This window comes from Mustela nivalis (assembly GCF_964662115.1).
Source record: "Mustela nivalis genome assembly, chromosome: 13".
NCBI lineage: Eukaryota > Metazoa > Chordata > Mammalia > Carnivora > Mustelidae > Mustela > Mustela nivalis.
In genome coordinates this window covers 10,961,098-10,980,341 of record NC_139032.1, presented here as the reverse complement: position 1 = coordinate 10,980,341, position 19,244 = coordinate 10,961,098, and the positions used below count along the sequence as shown (strand labels likewise).

At 58.9% G+C, this 19,244-nt stretch overlaps 1 protein-coding gene across 7 annotated transcripts in view; it reads left to right on the top strand.

Moving 5' to 3' along the window:
* The window catches only part of APBA1 (amyloid beta precursor protein binding family A member 1), a 194,671-nt gene extending 175,778 nt beyond the window's left edge, over positions 1 to 18,893 (top strand). For all 7 annotated transcript variants that reach the window (XM_082696648.1, XM_082696647.1, XM_082696651.1 and 4 more), the window contains 5 exons: positions 3,540 to 3,719; positions 5,683 to 5,895; positions 11,968 to 12,087; positions 14,218 to 14,358; positions 15,206 to 18,893. In XM_082696648.1, coding sequence (XP_082552774.1) covers positions 3,540 to 3,719; positions 5,683 to 5,895; positions 11,968 to 12,087; positions 14,218 to 14,358; positions 15,206 to 15,277 — 726 coding nt within the window. In that variant the 3' untranslated portion in view covers positions 15,278 to 18,893. The remainder of the gene's footprint in view (positions 1 to 3,539; positions 3,720 to 5,682; positions 5,896 to 11,967; positions 12,088 to 14,217; positions 14,359 to 15,205) is intronic.
* Positions 18,894 to 19,244: the final 351 nt, after the last annotated feature.

The following is a 19,244-nucleotide window of genomic DNA, read 5'->3' as shown; positions in this document are numbered from 1 at the left end:
AGGACCTGCTCGTGTAGTTTGAGGACAGCTTAGAATGAGAGAAGAAGAGCCGAAGGAATGCGGTCAGGGGATCCGTCCTGTGGGGACCCCAGGCACATCTCACCTGGGCATGAGGGCAGTTCTCGGTTGTGTAGGATTGCCCTCTAGACCGCAGGAAATTCGGGATTCCTGCTCCTACCACCCCCCACCCCACAGTAGCAGGAGCACCTCCCGCCCACTCCCAGTCCTTACGAAGACCAGCCACTGCTCCTGTTATAAACCCAGGGATCCCCAGCCCCATCTTTCCAGGTGACATGGTCAACAGAGAAAAGTCATTTACGACAGAGGCAGGGCCCGTTCTTTTTGGCTTCTTCCCCCGTCGTCCCTGGATCTGCTGGAGAGGCGTCCGGGCATCAAACTACATTAGGACCCAGCTTCTCTGAAAGTCTGATAGTCCCTCGAGGGCCAGGACCACAGCCTGGAAGGTCTGGAACCACAGAGCCCCCTCCCCCCCCCCCCACCCGGAGGGCCATGTTGATGCTGTTGACTGAGACCTTCCTCCTGCCGCAGTGGAGTAAGCTCCCTTCTTCATAGTGAGCAGAGAGCCCTTCGCTCCTTCAAGAAAAATTGCCTGTGGTCGCCCTGACTCCTTCCAGGAGACGATTTCTCTCCAGGAGAGCATTACATCTTGCTGCAGTAAATTGCCGTCCTTCGAGAAGTCGGGAGGCAGAGGCTCTCTTCCCCGGGGACTCAGAGCCGTCACAGCTGCGGCCGCAGGGCCGTGGGGATGCTCACGCTTTTTGCAGCATCCTGTACTGGTCCAGTTCTCGAACACGGGCCCTGGGGACAAGAGCACGGGGACAGGAGCACTGCGACGGCACGCGGCCTGACGCGCCTCTCCTAGGCATGCTTCCTGCTGTCCCTTTCGAGCCTGAGGCTGAGCGCTCAGACGGGGAGCGGATGGGCTTTAGAAGTTTCTCAGAAGGTTTTGAAAGCTGGATTTCCAAGCTTACGGCTCCTGTGTCCTGCAGGCGGGCGAAAAGGTGGAGTTAGGCCAGCTCCCCGGGCTGCAGGTGCCTGTCACCCTCTGCCCCCTCCACCTGGCTTGCAGCTTCCAAGGAGGGGCTGCTTGTCCTCAAGAGTTCCCGAAGAAAGGGAAGGATGGGGAAGCGAGATTCAGACAAGAATGGGCCTGGGGATCTTGCCGCTTTGCTTCCAGAGCTGGGAGAGCTGGCTCTGGAGCCTGCCTCCGCGAGCAGGCAGGGAGGCCGCCGAGCTGCTGTGACGTGAGAGCGGCCCCCGCGCTGGGCCGCCCACCCAGCAGCAGCCTGGGCGCTTGGCCTGTGCGTCCACAGGGACGTGGTCCCGGCCCTGCTGCTCACGCCCGGGGCGAGGCCTCGCTCCCTTCCCCCTCTTACCCAGGACAGGGGCTGGGGGTCCTTGTCGTGGCTGGTGGAGTCCCCAGAGTCACAGAGGGAGAAAAGTTCAGCAGGGCCGTGGAGCCAGTTCTTCTGTCCCTGTTCCTTAGCGGCTTTTAGCCGAACTCCTGAAGTCAAGGCAAGGAAGAGGGATTTAGGACTGTGTGGGTGTTTAAAACACAGCTCTCGAGATTTTCATTGTTCTTCTAGGAGAGGCAGTCCCACAGGGTGGGTATGAAGGTGGGCACTGGCATCCGTCTGCCAGGATTCGGCCCATGTCACCCCCTTCCGGGGGAGCAAACACCTTAACTATCAACCTCTGTCCCCTGCCTGTGCCGTGGAGATCATAAGCAAGACCTCCGGTTCCAGCTCTAATGAGCTCTCAGAGGGGCGCCTGGGTGGCTCCGTCAGTTAAGCCTCAGACTCTTGATTTGGGCTCAGGTCCTGATCTCAGGGTCCTGGGGTCGAGCCCCAGGTAGGGCTCCCCACTCAGCATAGAGTCTGATTAAGATTCTCTCTCCCCCTCTCCTCCTGCCCCTCCCAGTCATGCTCTCTCTCCCTCTAAAATAAATAAATCTTGGGGTGGAGCAGAAAAAGGGCTCTGAGAAGCAAAAGGGATTTTTGTCATCAGCCGGCTGATACACCTGCCCAGAGCTGCCAGGGGACCGTGTGTAGGACTTGTCCCGCTCACCGTCAGTCTGGCACGTTTTGCTGCAGGAAAATCACCAGTTGTTTATAGGGCAGGTTCTTCCTCGGGTTCTAAAGAGGTGTTGTTTTTTTTTTATTTTTTTTTTTAGATTTTATCTTTTAGATATCTTTAATATCTTTAAGTGCCCGGTGGCTGCTGGCTCGCCGAACCCACAGCCTGGATGACTTGGTGTGGGGAGAGGCTATCAGAGCCCAGTACCAGAAAAGGAGCCACGGAAGCAGCTCTCCTGTGCTGTGAGCTGTGTGACTGTGAGCAGGGTCCTTCGTGTCCCTGGGCCTCTGTCTCCTCACCCAGAAAACAGGGGGCTGGACTCAAGCAGGGTTCTCAAGGGGGCCCTGAACCCCCTTTGTACAACAGATGTTTTGTGATGCTCTGTTCCAGTCCTGAGATAAAACTCACAGATAATATAACCTGCCCTTTTGAAAATCTGTTCACAAGCTGAGGTACTGTTGTACATGCAACACAGAGGGAAAATGAAAGCCAGTTAAAATAAAGCAATCCTTCCTCCAGTATGTAGATGCTTGGGGCCGGCCACGCCAGAAAGGAACAGTGGAGCCGTCAGAGGCTTTCACCTCCTGGAGTAATAGGTTTGGACGTAAGAATGCGGTGTATCGCTGACCGTCATAAACACTTGTATGTGACATCTTGAATGGAGGGCCCATAAGAAAATAGATACGCAGACCCCACCCCTGCGGGACCCCCTTGCCGTGCGGATCCCAGATACCATGACGAGCACTGAGGCTAGTGATTTTCCAGAGTCACGACGCTTCTTTCCAGTAAAGTGCCAGACAAAGCCAGTAATCATCTTCTCCCACTTGACACGCAGCTGTATTCTTTTTTTTTAATATTTTATTTATTTGATAGAGATCACAACTAGGCAGAGAGGCAGGCAGAGAGAGAGGAGGAAGCAGGCTCCCCACTGAGCAGAGAGCCCGATGCGGGGCTCGATCCCAGAACCCTGAGATCATGACCTGAGCTGAAGGCAGCGGCTTTAACCCACTGAGCCACCCAGGCGCCCCACGCAGCTGTATTCTTGGAACGTTCCACGTGCATTAGAGCTGGGCAAGTCATGCCATTGTGTTTTATATAATCTAAAGTCGAGTCCCAGACACAGACCCACATGGTTTGTTCCCAGTGTTACATGCACACCAGTGTCCGGGGGCACTCGAGAACCGTTTGGGGTGTAGGATGGTTCATCATCGTGCAGGCCGGTCCCGCTCACAGCAGCAAGTCCAGATCTCTGAGTCCTGTCCCCTCAATGCCACGAGCCCCCTTGTGGTCACTGCCTTAATAAAACACGTCCCTAGTAATTCTGAGCACGGGCTCTGGCCAGGATTCGCGCCCCGTGTCGACCACCTGGCCCAGCTGACCCCCGGCGCTCCCCGTCCTGCTGCCCAGCTGACCACTGTCCTCCCTCTCCGGCTGCTGTCTAGGCCCAACTCATCGCACAGTCCATCGGGCAGGCATTCAGCGTGGCGTACCAGGAATTCCTCAGGGCCAACGGGATCAACCCTGAAGATCTCAGCCAGAAGGAGTATAGTGACCTGCTCAACACCCAGGACATGTACAACGATGACCTGATCCACTTCTCCAAGTCGGAAAACTGCAAAGATGTAGGTACTTCTCCGTGCTCGGCCGGCCGGGCAGAAGTCCCAGCAGCGCGGGGCGGCCCCACAGCGGAAGGAGGCGGAACGGTGTGGGGGCAGGAGGTGGGGTGGGGAGTGGGGTTGGCAGGACGCTGCTGAGAGACGGGCCGCTTTGGAGGAGAACGCAGCTCCCTGAGCTGGTCGGGACGTCTGGGTGTTCTTGGGGAAGCGTAAAGGATTTGGGGGCCTGAGCCAAAGTCACAGAAGCATGAAGGTCAGAAAGTTCGGGAATTGACTGGGGAGCACATGGGGTGTGTGTGGGAGGGGGGGGGCCACAGGGTTCAGGTCAGAACTGGGGGCCTTGAACGTCTAGCTGGGGGGCTTGGGCTTTATCCAGTAGACAGAAGCACCTTTATGAGAAAGCGACTCCTGTTCTTTTCTTCACTGACGTAGGTCAGGCGTCCTCCATGCCCTAGAAGCAGAGCCTGAGACAGGGATTCCTGTTCAGGGGGTTTTGGGGAGAGTGCACACAGGAAAAAGCGAGTGTGGGCACCAGGGCGGTGGAGACCCAAGAAGGAACGTAGCCTTGCTGGAGACGAGTGTCATTCTGATCCAGAGGGGCTCTGGGCCACAGATCTCAGGGTGGGCTTGTCCCACCTTGGGCCAAAGGGGTTGGCAGGCCTTTGTGCCTTGTGCCAGTCAGTCACGGCCACCAAGATCGGATGGGGGTGTCAGTGCGCTTGGGCCGTCTGAACAGAGCACGGCAGACTGGGCTGCTTCGTGGCAAAAAGACGTATTGTCTCCATTCGAGAGGCTTGAGGTCCAAGGTCAAGGTGTCCAGAGGGTCAGTTCCTTTTGAGGGCTGAGGGAGACAGGGCGTTCCAGGCCCTACACTCTGGCTTGGAGAGAACGGTCTTCGTATGTCTTCACATCATCTCCCCTCCGCGTGTACATGTCTGCGTCCAAACCTCCCCTTCCTGTGAGGACAGCAGTCATCCTGAATCAGGGCCCACACCGATGACCTCATTCTAACGTGATTGCCTCTAAAGACTCCGTATCCAAATAAGGTCGTATTCTGAGGTCCTGGGAGTTCGGTCTCCAACGTAGGAATTTCGAGGGGAGCACAGTTCAGCAGCCCACCACGGCGACTATCTCCTGTCGGGCAGCTCTCCAGAGAAGCAGCCAGCTGCAAGCTTCGGCAGCCTGGAGAAGGGACAGGGACGCCAGCCTGCGGGGGAGGGAGGGGCCATTGTCAGACCCCAGCAACCTCCGGCCGTGACTAGGATTCAGTACATACTTACGCTTTTTGTCAGAGGCTTCAGAAAGTGTTGTGTCCCTTTGTAGTGTCTCTGCAAACCTTCGCAGGCTGCAGGCATCAGACCTGACTCCTGTCTCCTCCCTGCCAAGGAGGGCCACACAGAACTCCGTCTGTCTAGAAACACGGTCTTCCTACGTGCACCTCCAACCGTGTGGGTTATGATAACCTTAGCTCCCCCTCTTTTTTCCTTTCTCTTCAGCTTGCTCCTTGCAAAGAAATGTTTCTATAATGTCTGTTTACTTATTTTTACCTCAAGAATCTTAAATGCTGGGGGCGGGGAGGGGGGGTTGGTGAGCGCTGGGGAATAGGGCAGCCTGTGCAGAGACTCCAGAAGCTATTTCTGGAAATCGTAAATGCCCCCCGCCCCCCCGAATGTCCCCAGCCACACAGCCTCTCCTCCTGCTCCCCGGGGACCGCAGGAGAAAAGCACCTGAAGCCCTTTGTGTTCATGTGGCGCGGCAGGCTTGCTCCCCTGGAACAGGCGTCACAAGACGGCATCATTTCTTACCAAATGCCGCAGAATCCAGAGAGGACGGGGCTTGTCCGGGTCAGAACCGGCAGGGAGATGCTGTTCTCCTTCAGTGACCATGGGAAGTGGGGCGGGGGCTTGGATGTGTGCCGCTGCCCAGGTGGCTGCTGAGTCAGGTTTCTGGCTTTGCGTTTTCCTTTCAGGTCTTCATAGAGAAGCAGAAAGGAGAAATCCTAGGGGTGGTGATCGTGGAGTCCGGCTGGGGGTCCATCCTGCCCACCGTGATCATAGCCAACATGATGCACGGGGGGCCCGCCGAGAAATCGGGGAAGCTGAACATCGGGGACCAGATCATGTCCATCAATGGCACCAGCCTGGTGGGCTTGCCTCTGTCCACCTGCCAGAGCATCATCAAGGTACCTGGAGGTGGGAAAAGGGGCTGATGTTACACACCTGAGATGGAGGACGTGGGACCGCTTTTTATTCATTCATGTTCTGAGCAGACACTCAGTGTCAGGCCCAGAGGAGGGGGACACAGGTAATAAAAGTCCGGGCCTGCGCTCAACCTCTGAACCACCAAGTAACTAATGCAGACTCCTCCCTGAAATCGTTCCTACGTCGAAGCAGTATATCTGGCTCACACAATACTCCTGTCTGTACAGTGCGCCTTGCAGACATCACTAGTCAATCATAGCACTCCCTTTCCCGAAGCCAGACCCAGCCCTAACTGAATTTCCCGCCGCTCAGGAGCCCCGTCACTTAGAGTCAGCTAGATGCACTTGAGGTGGTGGGCCATCGCTGCTGGAAATCATGGCAACGCTTCAAGTCCGAGAGCACGGTTTCCTTCGCGGTGGCCGCGGCGGTGACCCAAGCGATCGTGTCCTACTCCGGAGCTTGCATATAATGGGATCCACACGCGTCCGGTGTCGTGAGAAGGGGGGACTTGTGGGGCAGGCCGTGTGCTCCCTCTCACACCTGAGCCTAGTTACTTCTCGTTCAGCCCACATGGACACACTTGCCTAAGGCTGAGAATAGCTACTCACATGAGGCTAAAACGTGGGTATTTAAGAGGAAGAAATTAGATTTTCTTCTTAGAAACCAAGCACTTGTGTGTAGTTTGTCGCACACAGCGGGACTTGCCGGCAGCATGGCCAGGGGGGACATTCCGCCTTCGTTACCGCGTCTGTCGACCCCAGCCCCGCCAGGCCCCGAGACCCCCCGGGCCGACCGGGATTCCACGACACGCTCTCGTCCCTCAGGGTTCCCTGAAGGCCTGGGAGCTAGAGCTCAGCCGTGTGCGTGTGTAGGAGAGACGGAGGGAAAATGAATCCATCTTATTCCAAACTAAGGACAAATCACAAAAGCCAGCATCCGTGGCTGGGCAGCCCGAGCGTGGAAGTCCGAGTGAGTGCAGAGGACGCAGGGGTGGGTGCCTCTTTGTCTTTTGTGACGCAGACGTGTTCTGACTCCTCACAAGATTATCTTACCCAGAGGGAGAAAAGGGTCCTCTTGGGCCTCATTTATGTTTTGCTACATCTTACACTAAAATAACTTCTACCCCTTCTCAATGTACGTTAAAGATTAAAGAACCGAGGGGCACCTGGCTGGCTCCGTCCGTGGAGGTGTGACTTCTGATCTCGCAGTTGTGAGTTCAAGCCTCACTTTGGGTGTAGGAGTTACTTAAAAAAAAGAACCTACTTTGAACGTACGTATTCACTGAGATGTGTTTAACTGGGCCTCCGTGAGGCTGAGCTGAGCTACGGGGAAGCCAGAATGTCAGCCTGCGCGTGGAGGATAATTCATAACTGGAAGTTTCCATGTTGGGGCACCTGGGCATCTCAGTGGGGTAGGCGTCTGCCTCCGGCTCAGGTCATGATCTCGGGGTCCTGGAATAGGGCCCCATCGGCTCCCTGCTCAGTGGGGAGTCTGCTTCCCCCTCTTTCTCCTCCTCGCCCTCTCCCCTGTCCCCAGGCTCATGCGTGTGCTCTTTCCCTCTCTTTCTCAAACAAATAAAATCTTAAAAAATAAAAGGGTTCAGTGGACCCTAATGGCAACAGAGAGGTGAAGAGCTAGAGCCCTGCAGAGGAAGGAGCTTTTTCTGATTTCGAAGGGGGACTTGGAAGGTGGAGTAAGACATAGGCAGGTGCATAACAGAAAGGAAAGTGGCCTTCGGGGGTTCCTACTGGAACCGATGGGCAGGCGGCTGGCTTTGCAGGCGGCCGAGACAAGACGGAGCCAGGCCAGGGAAGGCTGAGCTGGTGCCGTGATCTTGTGGCAAGGCCAGGGGCAGGGGCCGGATTGGGAATACAGGATGCACGTATGTTTGGCAACTGAGTCGCACAGGCAAAGGTTCACGGATGCCCTTTCACACGGGCAAGCAGGGCACTTGTGAGCGTGGTGTGTGCATGAGAAGCGCTGAGGGGCCGTGGGAACCAGACATGGTAGAGGCTGTCTGCGCCCATGAGCTTGGCGTTGCTGGGGAGACGAGAAGCTGCCGGCGGCTGGGCGCGGCGCCCCTGGCGTCATTCTGGGAATGTGCGCATTTGCTCATGGAGCCTTCACGGCAGCCTGCTGCAGGGTGGGGGCTGCTGTCGCGCCTGCCGTACACACAAGGAAACTGAGGCACGGAGAGGTGATGTAATCATTCAGGGTCACGCAGTGGTCCACCATGGAGCAAGGACACTCAGCCCCCGTGATGTCGCTCGGCAGTGTCTGGTTGGCCCCTGGGGCAGTGGTTCTCAGACGAGGGATCTTGGGTCCTCTTCCCCAGGAGACAGCTGAGGTTGAGACAGCCAGGGAGGAGGGGTGCTACGGCGTCTCACGGGAAGAGGTGCAGGGGGCAGCCAGTATCACCCGCCAGGCAGCCCCGGTCACCTCCTCCCGCCCCACAGCAGCCAGCCCCCTCCCCTGGGCACCTGGCTTGCAGAGGACCTGCCTCTTTCCCCAGAGTTCAGCTGCATCCAGGCCCAGAGGCAGGCCAGATGCAGGAGGCTGAGCCCACAAAGGCAGTGCCAGGCTCCGGGACCACACGGGGACTCCTCTCCTCTCTGCTGGGCCGCCCGGCGGGGTGCACACGCCGCTTGCGCTGCGAGCGACCAGTCGGACCACCGTGGAAGCCATTTCCGCAGGGGAAGCCTTCGTTGCTGCCGGGAACCGATCTCGGAGGTCTGTAAAAGGGTCTGTGTGGAATCAGAGAATTAGAAGGCCACGCGGCGATGAGAGAGAGATCAACGCAGAAAATGCAGAGCAAGACATCAGGGCCTCCGCGGGCGCCCTCCGCAGAGGTGGACGGGGCTGGGACAGGGCTCTGCGGCCCCGGTGTCCGGGGATGTGCTTCTGTGTCTGGTGCTGTCGTGGGGCCAGCCCACCCTGGCTGGGGGCAGAATTCGAGCACTGATTTCAGCTAGAAATCCGGCCGGTACCGGATGAGGACTTCCAGCGGGGGGAATGGTGGTTTAACACTCCCCAGACAACATGCTCTTCCGCCTCCCCCCACACCCCGAGCCCCGGCTCCCATGACCCCCCCCCCCCCGCACCCCCGGGACCAGTGCCGGGACCAGTGCCGGGACCGTGCGGGGCTTCCTCCGGGCGCCGGGGAGCGTCGCCTGCTTCGGTGCCACGCCGGGTGCCGCGCCGAGGCTGCTTGCCATGAATTTAGCAAGCGTCTCTCCCCCTGATGAATCACTGCTTCGAAAACTTGGACGGGAGACCCCACGCTGCTGAACGTGGGCGGCTGCCCCAGGTCCATCACGGCTCCTTTGTCCGCACGGGTGATGACATCACCCATCCTCCAGTGCAGCTTGAGAAACGAGGGTGTAAACCATGGACACAGAACGCATTTCTAGAATAGAGTTATAGGCACGGAGTCATTTTAATCATTTTAATTGCTTTCTTCCCTAGCCATTACTTCTCCTGTCGTAATTCCCAAGGCAGCGCCTCGAAGCAGTCGACCAGTTCATTTGCCTCCATGGTCCTTCCCTCCTGACCTTTTTTTTTTTTCTTTCCTGAAGTAAAGCACTGCTTCCCTTCCTTCCACGGGCTCATCGCCCGTCTGGCTTTCCTGTTCCTATAGCAACCATTCTGGCTTCTCCCCTCCCCCATCCTTTCCACCCTCCCCTGCCCCTCCCACAGGGTTTCTTAATCGGTTACACCCTTCCCCTGCGGTCAGCCGTGGGGTCAGAATGACCGCTTGCGTCATGGTCCCCTCCTGTAAAATGGCAGCTCAGAAATCCAACGTCTAACGGGCCGCACCTCGAAGCATCGCTCGGGGGACGGCCAGCAGACGCATGGTCTGGTGTTCCAAACGGCCCCTCCCTTGAAGCCTAGCCCTGTAGCACACGTCCCCAGTCTAGAAAGTCACTCACTGAGGGACAAATCAGGCCTCTTAATTCTCTCTCTCTCACTCACACACACACACACACACACACACACACAGAACCCACCAGCACGATGTGAACTTTTTTCTGTGTTTAGGTGATCGAGAAAACCGAGTTGTTCTCTGGCATTTCAGGGTGCCCGGAAGGTTTCCCCAGGCCTCACAAAACCTACCTGCATAACCCCAGCGGTTAATAGGTAGAAACATTCAAAACGGGTGGCTTTATCCGAGCCTGTGCCTTTCACTACTGTGCTGGTTTCTTAAGCATTACTACCGTCTGGTTTCCCACGGATTCCTGATCTCTGGGTGTGTGACTGTGGAGGGAGCGGGGGACAGGGGCTCAACCCTCCGGTGGCCCCACATGTGTCTGCAGCCCCCCACTGCCCCCCTCCCGGTGCCTGACACCTGCCTGGGTGCACTGAGGGTGACCGATACTTGCCAGTGACTGAGAAAGAGGACGCACTCGAGGGAGAAACGCGGTGTCCCCGTGAACAGCACGGAATCGTGGGTGTGTTTCAAGAAATAACAGCCCAGAACCGCACCCGTATTTTCTCTTCCCTGTGACTTTCCTAATAACGTCGGTTCTCTCGAGCGGACTTTACTGTGAGAACGCAGCGTAGAAGCCACACACCAAGTCTGGGTTAACCGTTCGTGTTATTGATGAGGCTGTGACCTGTTCGGTTTATACATGTCAGATTTTACTGCACCGGTCGGCGGGGAGGGGGTTGGCGCTCCTGACCCCTGCATCTTCAAGGGTCAACCATACATTCATTTATATCTGAGCACCACCCCCCGAAACAAGCCTCCTTGATGTCGTAGAAATGGGTGTTTTTAGGCACAATAGTCAAGACGTGGTGCTGTCGGCAGATAGGCTAGGGAAAGAGCAGCAGGGGAAGCTGTGAAGTCAGAGCCAGGACGGGAAGGGACCTCCGGGTGTCACCGCCGCTTGTCCGGGCCACAAGGAGCCTGAGGTAGAGGACGCGGGGGGCAGAGAGTTGAGGCCCCCCAGCTGCCAAAGCAGAAGCACAGCGTGAGCACAGGCCCTGTGACCCCCCCCATCCGGCCCCCTGGGTTGGGACTGTGGGCCCCATGGACCAGGACAGTGGCTGCTTCGGCTCCGCTGCTGCTCCGCTGTGACATCGTCACGTTGTGAACCGGAGAAGTTTCCTAGAGAAGCTTTCAGAACCACAGAGAGGGGCTGGTGAGGGCTGCCTGCGTGTGCACCCCAAGTTACCCTTAGCCCAAGGGCAGCCACGGGAGCCCCCAATCCCGCAGAAAGCCGAGCGGTTCAGAACACCAAGTGGAGGGGCAGAGAGGCTAGAGGTGGGATGTTACACTGGGCCCCGTCCACACTGGCGCCGAGAGCACCCGCGGCCGTCCACCGGGGCAGGAGCGGGTCAGAGGGCAGGAGCCCTGGACTCTTGCCAGGTAGGAAAGTCAGCTGGAAACAGGCCCCGTGCAGGTCAGAAGAAAGGATTTGGTGGCACAAATTTGTCTTCCTGACGTTCTCCCCGGTGTCTTTGTTGAGCAAACCTGGCTCGTCATGATACACAGCTGCCACTGTCTGTGTGGGGATCGTGTCTCGGTGAAAACGCTTGGGTTTGGAGACGCAGCAGACGTGGGGTTGGATCCGCTGCCGGTGTAAGTTGCCGAGAGTCTCTGAGCCTCAGTTTTTTCTTCTATGAAATGGACATAGCGCTGCAGGTTGTCGAGGAGACAAGGAAGATGGCCCCTGCGGGTGGCCGGAGGCCGTGCTCAGTGATGGGTGGTTCAGCTGGTTTCGTCATCGGGATGGATTTGGAGGGACAGTGACGGTGCGGTGCTCACATGTGCTGCCGACTCGGTGGTGGCCGGCGGGTCATGCCCCCCCAGCACACTCCCCCACTCGGAGCGCACTGGCCGCGGGGGTGGGGTCCCTGACCTCTCTGGAGCCTGAGTTGGGTCATCGGGCTGTGGGTTGTCCCTGCCCGGGCACTGTTGGCCTGTGTGTGGGGCTGCTTCACGGGTCCCCAAAATAAGACCACTTTGGGGCTCCTTTGGCCTTTGATGCCGTCTGCTTTGATCTCTGCCCGCTCCTGGCTGCCGTCTCCACCATGCCCCGTTCCCATTCCAGGGCCTGAAGAACCAGCCCCGGGTAAAGCTGAACATCGTGCGGTGCCCCCCCGTGACCACCGTGTTGATCAGGAGGCCGGACCTGCGCTACCAGCTGGGCTTCAGCGTCCAGAACGGAATCGTAAGTACGGCTCCGCGGCCCGTCGCCGAGGCCTGGCACACACAGCTCTGGCTCGGAGCCGGATCCTACATGTTTACTGAGAGCCGGACAGGTCCCCGAATGTATGCAGCCAGGCGAGGGCTGAGCGGGGGCGGCCGCTGGGCCTCTTGCGCGGGCAGATCCCGTCTAGGGAGAGAATTCTGGGCCTTCCACACGAGAAGGGAAAGGTGCTTCCCACAGCCGGGCCCTGCAGCTCTCGGGGGCGGGGCAGGGTGCTGCTCCCAGCTGCCGACTTGAGACGGTCTGGGATGTGCCCCACGAGCCCTTCCAACCCCTCCGGGCCTGGGGGGGCTGCTTACGTGAGCCCCTGCAGCGTTGCTTCCCCCCCCCCAGCCCTGGAGGGTGCAGCACTGGGGTGGGGCGGGTTCCCTGGTGACTCCAGGCACAGCCGCGGAGGGAGCCCCCAGGCCCCTGACCCACGCCTGGTCTCCATCTCGCCTTATTAACCTGGAATAGCACGGTAGGACTGAAGAGTATTTTCATCACTTGGAGGTCTGCCTTGAAACAATACTTCCTTTTTTATTCTTTATTGTGGTAAAATACACCCAGTGCTAAATGGACCATTCAAACCATTTTTTTTTCTTTTATATTTTATTTATTTGACCGAGAGATCACAAGCAGGCAGAGAGAGAGAGAGGAGGAAGCAGGCTCCCTGCTGAGCAGAGAGTCCGATGCAGGGCTCGATCCCAGGACCCTGAGATCATGACCTGAGCCGAAGGCAGAGGCTTAACCCACTGAGCCACCCAGGCGCCCCCATTCAAACCATTTTTAAGCCTACAGTTCAGTCGCATGAAGTAGATCCATTCACAGAACTTTCCAGAACAACTTCGTCCCAGACTGAAACGCCCTACTCAGTACTGCTCCCCTTGGTCCTGGTTTGTTTGCCTCGTTCTGGACTCACAGGAGATCTGGGCTGTGAGGACGGTCCTGTCCGCGATCTGTGACCCTCTTGACTTTCAGGTTTTAGATGCGCCCTCTGTTTGCCTCCATCTTTCCAAATTGAAGAACCTTATTCTCTTCCCCCTTGAGTTGCAATTAAGAGTTGTAAGTTATTAAAAATTTATTTCGCGTATGTTTTCAAGGTTTAGAAATACCCTTGAGGCTCCCAGCTGGCGTGGAAACATCCCGCCCCTCATCTGTTCTTCGTACCTCAGTGGCCTTGTGCTGGGCTGGGGAGCCAGGGTCCTCCTTATGGTTTGGGGCAGTCAGCTGCTTTTATCCGCGGGCTTTGTTCACTTTGTGCATATTCAAATAACTTGAGAAGTTGTTCAGACGTGCACAAAGGGTGGACGGACAACAGCAGCGGATCCGCTGGTTTTGCCTGAAGTGTGGGAACCACCTGCGCAGTGTTTGACTCCAGGATACCCCAAGGCCCACCGTGTCCACACACCCAGACACAGTGCGTTGTCCCGGGACGCCGAGGTCTTGTCCCGGGACGCCGAGGTCTTGTCTACACGGGCTGAAAAGATGCATGATCTGAAGTGAAAAGTCACCTCTGTAAATTCAGAACATGTTTTTGGGGGGAAAGTCTGATGCTTTGAGGTGGGGATGGCTCGGCCCCCATGGCTGAGCCCAGAGCCCCCCAGGCCCTGGAGAGAGCGCACCTCCGGCATGCTGCGGGCCTGCCCCTGCGGCGGTGGAAGCCAGCCGCAGTGGCCGTTCCGTGAGAAGTGAGTTTGAACGAGGGAGCTGGCCATGCTTGGGCTCGTGTAACTGTGACCCTGGAAAGCAGGCTTCGAACGTGAGCCCGCTCGATGTTCGAGTCTCGGGGGGAACATGGGACATGACATTCACCTGTGCTCCACGGCCTGTGAGCTTCAAAGCAGCTGGTGACAGGCCCACACGGCCTGGTCTCCCCGGCCCCAGCTGCAACAACAAGTGATCAGAGCTCAGTGGGCTGTGACACGGAGTGCACGGGCGCATGGTCCTGTGTGTCGGGAAAAGAAACCGAGAGACTCACCTGCCCCCAAAGTAACCACAGCAGCTTCTTAGGGATGAGAGGGCAGGGGGTCCAAGAAGGACAGCCCCCCCCCACTGCGCCCCGACATGTGGTGCTGCCCTGAAGGGTGACGTGGCCTTGAACCCCAACAGATCTGCAGCCTCATGCGAGGGGGGATCGCGGAGCGTGGCGGCGTCCGCGTGGGGCACCGGATCATTGAGATCAACGGGCAGAGCGTGGTGGCCACCCCCCACGAGAAGATCGTCCACATCCTCTCCAATGCGGTGGGAGAGGTAGGAGCCAGCGGGGCTGGGCGAGGTGCGGGGGGGGGGGGGGGGGAGGCGGTCCCCTGTTTGCCCTTTGGTGCCCCTGGCCTTGCACTCGTGCGGCCCCTCCCAGGCCTTCCAGGGAGTGTCCGTTCCCGTCCCCAGCCCCGCGCGCCAGCCAGAACCGTCCGGGCCGGCCCAGCCCCAGCCCCGTGACCAGCCGGGCCGCAGAGCAGCTCCTGCGGGGGTGTCTCTCTCGCATTATTCGCTCTCCTTCCGCTTCGGACTCGCGACTCGCGGATTCATCCGTGGGGCTTCCCTCAGGGGCCGCCCGAGTTCTGTCCGTCTGTCCAGCTAACGTGCTGGGGAGATGGACGTCTTCGATGGGGTCTGATCAGCAGAGTCCCCCCCACTCCAGGGGCCGCACCCGGCCCGGGGCTTCCTGAGGTTGGGAGGGCTGTCCCCAGGCCCCCCTTCCTGCGCCACCCGACCTGCAAGGGAAGGAGGGGGCGGGAACAGCGACAAACCACCGTCATTCTCCTTAGGTTTCCCTTCTTGGTGGGGGGGAGGGTGGCGGGGGGACACAAAACCCCAAACACAGCCTGCTGAGAGCAAGAACACGGCACTGGCTGGGAAAACACATCCCGTCTGGTTGTCCCTGCTCGCTCTCTGCCACCCCAAACATGTTAGAAAGCCCGTGGGTTCCTCTTCCAGGAGGCCAGGGTCACATCCCTGTTGGTGGTTGGGGGTGGGGGGTGGGGGTCTTCAAAGCCCCCTGTGGTTAGAGGTGCTGCCCCCCCCACCCGGGGCCACAGGGGTCGATGCCTCCACAGCCCCCGGCCTCTGGCCCCCTGACGCGCCTTCCCACCCCCAGATCCACATGAAGACGATGCCAGCGGCCATGTACCGACTGCTGACGGCGCAGGAGCAGCCCGTGTACATCTGAGGCCGCGCCCGCCGGCGGCTTGCATGGAGGACTGCCCTCACTCGTGGTGTTTCTCGTTCTGCATCTGTGTGCCCACTGAGACGTCCCCCTCACGCCCAGCACCGGTTCTCCACAGGAAGAGAAGAATCCGCAGACCTCTTTGCTCCGTCTCTCTCCGGTCTGCACATTTTTTTCTTTGTTTGTTTTTTTTTTTTTTTTTTTAATGCCAGGGAAGATTTTTCTGCACCCCCTGGAGGATGGCGAGCAGCCAGGGTCCACCGGGTGTGCGCCCAGCGCGGCAGCGTCCCGGAGGGCCCCGGGGGTGGGTCTGGAGGAGGCCGGTGCTGCTTACAGGGAGCCCTCCCTCCCGGACAGCGGCCGGCCCAGGCCTCGTAGGAGGTGCTCCTCGGGGCAGGGAGGGCGTGGACGCCGCCAGGCTTGCCCTCCAGCCCCTGGTCCCGGCTCTCCTTCGGGCAGCGTGTGGGAATGTGGGGGGACAGCAGGGACCAGCCGCGTCTTTAAGGATTTGCCCTGCCAGCTGTGGACCAGGGACGCCCCGCATCTCTGCCCAGGATTTCTGAGCCAACCTTATGCCTCTTCTGTAGCCAGTTTTAGGTTCAACATCATTGTGTTGTTTCACGTGAGCCTTCTCAGCCAAGGGTCGAAGGGGAGCAGCCTGGGACACCATCTCGTTGCAGAAAGCTCAGCGGTTGGGGGGCGGCCTCCCTGGGTCGTCCGAGGTTACCCATCATCAGATAAGCACGGGCAGGGGCTCCCCCCGCCTCGCTGTCACACACATACGTATACGGTCCCTCTCACCACCTCCCATCACCAGTGAGGCACACAGGGCCTCTGGAAGGCCCACATGGCCTCTCCGGGAGGCCCCTTCCCCTGTTCGGGGTGGCCTACGGGGCCGCCCAGCCCCACTCCCTCGGGGGCTGAGGCCTGGTTCCCGGCATCACCTGGGCTCAGAGAGCATTAGTGGGCTCCCCTCCAATGCCCCCCACTCCACCCACATGTGGGGAGTCTGGGAACGACAGACTGCTCCCGCCCGAGGAAGAGGGCCCGGGTGCCCAAGGCAGGACCAGCTTTCTCCTCTGCTCAGGGCCCCTGAGGCAGCACAGGATGGTCAGAGGCCAGAACAGTAATAAACCACAAAACTAAGAGGACAGGAACGGACCTCCCCCCTATGCCTAAGAATCCCCAAGCGTGTGCTAGAAACATCTGCCTCGTGAGTCCGAGAGCTTCGCGTGTCCCCTTCAGGTGCCTCATCCGTGGGCTGGGTCTCAGTTCGGTGCGGGTGTTTTCATAATATTATTCTGAGCCAGTTGTCACTTATTCTGGGTCCAAAGAGCATTTTGTGTTCATGTAGGTGGGTGTGGGTCGGTCTGGTTTTCGTTTTGTTTTGTTCCTGACCTCAGCAGAGACGGGGGAAGAGAAACTAATATATTTTGTGATATTAATATAGTCCCTGTTCTCTGCACCGGGACATTTATGTTGTGTCTGTGGAAATAGGAGTTCGGCGAGCACACGTCAGCTGGTGTATTCACGTGTCGGATGGAGGGAGGAAAGGGGGTTTTAAAAAACAGGAACAAAAGCCCGCCCCCACCCCCAGCAGTCGGTTCCCCTGGGATTGCTGTGCCTCCTGTTTTCTGAGAGTCAGGAGAGCCGAAGGTTCCAAAGGCGTCGGTGGCTGACCCTCGATTTGACTATAGTACAAGCACTAAGGCAGAGGGATTGCCGCCTCCTGAATGTTCTCTGGCAAGGGGCTGCCCCCTCTCCAGGGGCGCCGGCGTGGAGAGTCAGGACCCCTGGACTTTCTGAGGGTGCTCGGCCCCACGGCCGGCCCGCCACAGCCGTGAGCAGCAGATCGTGGCTCCAGGCCCTCCGGTGGCCACACGGTAGGGTGTCTGACGACGTAAGGAAGGCTCAGGAGCCACCGTCCGTGCTTCCTCTGGGAGAAAGACTGGGTGCAACAGGAACAAAGCATTCCTGGCGGTATTTTAGGCATCAGGAGTCTTGGCTAATCATGGGAGGGGCTCAGGAGCGCCTGCTGCCCGAACACCTGGGCGGAGGCCTCTCCCTGACGGGCCAGCAGACGGGGGGGGCTCCCCGAGCACAGCCCTGGGCGGTCTCCCCTTAGTTACAAGGAAGCATCTCCATCCAAAGGCAAGGGGAGAGCGGACACCCGTTCTGTCGCTGTGGCACAGAAATCTTGGCACGTTCCGCAGCGTTTGCTGGAAGAGTCTGGTGAGCTCTCCGGAGAGGAGGGTGGTCTGTCCACCACGCCCCTTCCCCCCGTCGGAGTGGCCCCTCACACCCGGATAGCGGTGTTCCTAGAGCTCGGCTCGGCTGGGCCTGGCTCGAGCCCCTTCTTCGCCCAGCTCCCCGCGGATGGGGGAGGGGAGGTCACCCACCTGCCGTTAGCCAAGGAGACGGGCTCGGAAGTGTCAGCACGTCTGTTCTGGGGAACCCCGTGGGACAGGGGGGTCTTTCCCTTCTGGCATCCCGATGTGTGTAGTTAGAAGTGTAAATGCCCGAACCCCCATCTCCTGGGGGAGACTGTATACAGAGCAGCTTCCCAACAGGGCCCCGGGCAAAAAGCCACTCCTGCTGCTCGGCTGGGACATGCCGGTGGCTCAGCTTTGGCGACAGCTTCTCAGATCCAGCACCCCTAGTCTAGCCAGGATGCACCCAGAACGCATCATCTCTGCCTTCTCCCCTGGGAGCATTTCAGGGAGCCACCGTCCGCCTTGGGCTCGCGAGAGGAGCAAACCCCCAGAGACCAAGACCCAGCGTCCGCTCCGTCACCAGAGCGGGCCCCGCGAGACCCCGAGCCCACCCGGGGGCACTGGCCACCGAGCCTTCGCGCGCAGGTCTGCTGTCCGGACGCTGCCCACCCCCCCACCGGCCTCAAAGAGTCCCAGAGTAACCTACTACCTCCCCCATCGCTCCCGCCGCCCCCAAGGCCCCCGTTCGCACTCCACACCCCCATCTGCACGCTGAGGAAACCCACCCACGAGCCCCACTTGGGTCCCTCGACCCAGTGGTGTGGCTGTTACCACTGTTTACAACCAAGGGCCACCTCCTTCCAGATATGTTTACTCTCCCGCTGACAAGGCCGCTGGCTGGTTTGAGTTCCGCGTCTGTCTGCGCCCTCCCTGGTCCCGGCCAACGGGGACACACGCCCCGATCCTTCAGTCCCGCCCCCCACCCCCGTCAAGGCAGTGCGTGCGTGAGGACCCCGTGGGGAGGAAACTCCTTGTACATATCCAGTGCAGCCCCTGCAGTGTGAACTTGTATACCGTCTGTAAAGAGGGTGCAACAGAGCTTACTGTAAAGCTTGGGACAAGTAGAGTATTGTATTTGTAACAATATCGTTCTTTGTATACACAAAACTCGATCTCTATATATAAATATAAATTATATAAATACAGTATATACGCCCGTGAGCCTGGAACGTTGGCGCCGCACACCCACTGAATGTACTTCTCCACCAGCTTGGTCCCCGGGCCCGGCCCACCCCTGTGCCGCGCGGGGGGCGGTGATGTAGTCGGTGTGTTCTCTTCCTTTACTTAACGGAACGCTGATGTCTGTAAGGGTTGCTTCAACAATAAATATGAACTTCACCTCTTGACCCTGGCCAAGCGTCCTATTATTTCGGGGAAGGGACAGTGAGGGGGGCCCCAGGTAGGGGAAACAGAGGGTCTTCCCCATCCCCCACCCTGTCCACCGCAGGCCACCCCGTGGCCCTCACGGAGGCCCTGCCTCTGCCCAGAGCCCAGGCATCTTCTGAAACTCGCTCAACACTGGCTGTGTCGCCTGCTAGTGTGGACATCCCAGCACCCTGGGAGGGGGGTCCTGGAGGTCCCCTCGCGTCACCAGCACCAGGCGGGAGCAGCAGGGTGTGGGGGGGGTAGGCTTACTCATGGGTACCTCTCAGCCAGCCCCCTGGAGGAGACGACTGCCCCTGCCCGGGGGAGGAGGA